We start from the raw sequence: 3,826 nt of genomic DNA, 5'->3' as shown, positions 1-3,826 counted from the left end.
ATTTATTTAATTTCTTATTAATCTCGCTCATTCTCAATTTAATTTTATTAATCTACCAATTAATACACACCTCAAACAAAAATAATAATAAGAACTTAATTTATATACATTAAAATAAACTAAAATAAAAAGTATAACTATTTTTGTAGATGATCGTTTTGACAAGATTTATTATTATGCACATAAAAAATATGTTTTTTCATTACTTTTAATAGCAAGTGTAAATACGAACATTATTCCTAAGATTTGTCATAGACAATTTTTCTTCTTGCATATCTAAGCAAAATGGTTTCAATTTTGCCCTAATTCTATAAAGAATATCTAGAAAGAATTAAATTATTATATTTTATTTAAATTTGTTTTTTAAATAATATTTCAAATTAAAATTAAATTTAACTTGATGTGCGTTGAATATTTGTTATTAAAACAAATTAAATTGAGAATAACTGGAGAGGTGAGAGAGGTGATTAAGAAATTAATTAAATAATTAAGAAAGAGAAGATAATGAAAAAAGAGACAGAAAGGATAAAAGAGAAAAAAAACATAATAACTAAAAATATTCCTAAAATTAAAATGGACAAAAGGGCAAAAAGTAATAAAATAGTGCAAAAGTACCCCAAATGAAATTAAGTCTTTATCTAGAGACGTTCGGTGGTATATTTTTTATTATGTACCGAAAATATGCAAATCACATTGTCCAGAGACCTTTTTTTATAGTTCACTCCATTTAAAAAGTAATATAATTTGTACTCCACTATACTTGTGCCGATAGTGATAGATCGAAATGAAAAATTCAACGATTAATATCAATTAGAAAAGTAATAAATGACCAAATTAATAAATGATATGGCCTGCTAAATGAAGCTTTGTTACACTAAAATACACTATGGAAAAATTCAATCTTAATTCGAATACCAGCTACTAGATTTTCTTTTATATCATGATGCATTTCTGAAAATTCTAAATTAGATAGCAAGAGAAAAAACTTTACCCTAAGCATGGACAATGGTGAATCCAGAATTCAAAAATCACGGGCGATACAATTAATATAATAATGAATATGATCAATGTCAAAATAATTCATAGAGTTGAACCATAAAACTATCATTTTTGAGTTATGCGAAATTCAGTTTTAGATCATTTTAAAAATTCCAAATTATAAAAATTACGGAGTTCATTTATAGATTGGGTTAGACTATTAGTAATACGTGTGATAAATAATTCAATCAATTAGTCATGAATATTAAAATTAGTACATTATATAGTTTTGTTAATTATTATTATTATTATTGTCGTTATTATTATTAATATTATTATTATTATTATTATTAATATTATTATTATTATTATTATTATTCGAGTGTGGTGGGCTTTGAATAAAGTTATTGTGTACATATCCAAATAGACGGTTTTCTTTTCTCCTACTGAAAATCATGGATAACCCTAATTCACACATCGGAGAAACATGCGGTAAACGGAAAAGAGGAGAGATTCAGGAAACAGGGAAAATCGATTCCGGTGGCTGTGATGGCGATATTGCGAAAATCGATTCCGTTGGATGTGGTGGGAAGATTGCGAAAGCCGATTCCGGTGTCTGTGGTGGCGAGTTAGCGAAAATTGATTCCGGTGGTGTTTCAGATGAAAAGGAAACGAGAGAGGTAAAGGAATTCAAAGATAAATACGGTTTACTTGAGCGATACAAAGGAAAGATGGCATTCGAATATGACGATTACGATCCTGCGCGGAAAGATGAAAATTACGATAGTGACGAAGCTGAACCTGTAATTTATATGGGGGAGCCAGGGGTGGAGATCGAAAGTAAGGAGATTAAAAATGATGATGAGATAAAGGAGATTGAAAAAGATCCTTACGACCGTGAAACCGTTCTCAAATACATCAGTCAAGTCCGCAATAGCTTTGTAAGTACATCTGATCCAATCCAATCCGAATATTATGATTGATTCATATGATTGATTGATAATGATATGATGTAGGGTTTTGATGTGGATGTGCGCGTTCCTTCTTGGCTGATGCATTATCTGAGCTTCATCCCCATTGACTTGTCTTACACCAACGATCATGATCGTATGTATATGGCAGCAAAGTTTGCGATTGGTGAAATCAATGTTGACATGGTATGATATATACATGTATATATGTTTGTTTATGATCAAATTTGTTTGTTTGTTTGTTTATGATTGAAACATTTTTGCAGAAAAGCAAAACTTTCGAGCTTGTGGATGTTGCTAAGGCTGTCGTCGTGTACGCCCCACGCTCTCTATTGTTTTTGACTATTGATGTAAAAAAAGTCAAAGAAGAAGAAGCTGCTTGCATCCAAGCAATTGTCTATCGACCCAAACCTAACACTTTCAAACTCCATCAGTGGAAGGTTAAACCAGACGCCAGTCCTTGATTCTTCCATCTCTGCGTTTATCCATTTATGCACTATAATAGTAGTATTAGATATGCTATGTTTGAACAACTCTTGTAGAATCTAAGTCAACTTGTCACTTCTACCAATTCAAGAATATTTTAATTCCCTTTTACAAGTCATAAAATGCTCCATTGTTCTAGTATGTGGTAGTGAATGGATGAGTAGTACTACTCCCTGTTTGAGTTAATTTATTTACCTTTTCAACAGAATGTTAGAGTAATGGTGATTTAGTAAAGTCTGGAGTCCACTTACTAAAAATGGAAAAAAGTAAATGAGTTTTTAAATTGTGAACCTCCCAAAATGGAAAAAATAGAAGAATTTGGTGGACACAACTTTATTAATTGCAGATTTAAAACTGGAGTAAAAAAATCCAAGTGCAAAAATCGGATCCTAATCACCAAAATCAACCCATAAAACAAGTGACAAATAGATGCAAGGTGGCGATGCAACCTCCAGCACCTGCACGGGCTTCTGAATTGCTGTCATTGGTGACCTCAGCACCGGCAAATTCAGTCTCATCGCTGCCGCTGCAGCCGAGTCCTTCTTCCCTGAAGTTCCTCCCGTCCATCAGATTACTATCCGGTAATGTCCCCATGATCATCATTGTCGACACCTCCAGCAGGTGCGTGCCACACACACATTTTTGTCACTCGCATATAACAATTGATTGACTGATTCATTGATTCGTCAATGCAGCTTGGAGTATAAAGGGAAGCTTGCTGAGGAATTGAAGCACACCAGTCAATGCTGTAGTGTTGACTTATGCATGCTGATCAGCATCCGACACTGAATCGCCTCAGTACATTCTGGCTCCATGGGCTTCGAACGTTAGAGGTTCGAATTGTTTGGTATTGTGCTGTTATTGGATGAAATAATTATTTTAAACTTTTGTAATACGTGTGAGTTATTTTTTCTTGTATCCTTTTCCATCTTATTAATATATTAGAAGGTGAAGAAAATATGCTGTTCTTGCTGGTAATGCAAATACTCTGTCGTTGAAGATGTTTAAATAGCTGAATGTTTGTTCAGCGAGATGTATTGTTACCTACCCTAGTATTTTGTATGAGCTGATCTCTTCATAACTAACTGGAAAGTGAGTGAGCTCGATTATCCTGCTGATTTTTGCTCTTAGCACAATTCAAAATTGGCTGATAAAGTGATAAGAGAATCCGTTTGAGTTTTTCAAATATCAAGAGGTTGACCTGAACCAATGCATTGTTACCTACCCTAGTATTATAGAAACTGCCTCTTTTCTTTGTTAACTGCCTTAAAAGGTTCATTTGTACGGTACCTGAGATGCATTTGCAGCTATGGATGTTTATTGTCCATTTGCAACTGATATATGCCGAGGAAATTGATCATCTTTGTGTTGTGTTGTTTCGTGTTCGTCGT

At 33.0% G+C, this 3,826-nt stretch overlaps 1 protein-coding gene across 1 annotated transcript; it reads left to right on the top strand.

Annotated features, from left to right (window-relative positions):
• Positions 1-1,395: 1,395 nt before the first annotated feature.
• Positions 1,396-2,573, top strand: LOC121755446. The gene is made up of 3 exons (XM_042150740.1): positions 1,396-1,919; positions 1,995-2,135; positions 2,216-2,573. Exons 1-3 carry the CDS (start codon positions 1,434-1,436, stop codon positions 2,411-2,413), a joined length of 825 nt encoding a protein of 274 aa, XP_042006674.1. The 5' UTR covers positions 1,396-1,433; the 3' UTR covers positions 2,414-2,573.
• Positions 2,574-3,826: the final 1,253 nt, after the last annotated feature.

This window comes from Salvia splendens, chromosome 1, assembly GCF_004379255.2.
Source record: "Salvia splendens isolate huo1 chromosome 1, SspV2, whole genome shotgun sequence".
Lineage (NCBI taxonomy): Eukaryota > Viridiplantae > Streptophyta > Magnoliopsida > Lamiales > Lamiaceae > Salvia > Salvia splendens.
This window is presented reverse-complemented; position numbering and strand designations above follow the sequence as displayed.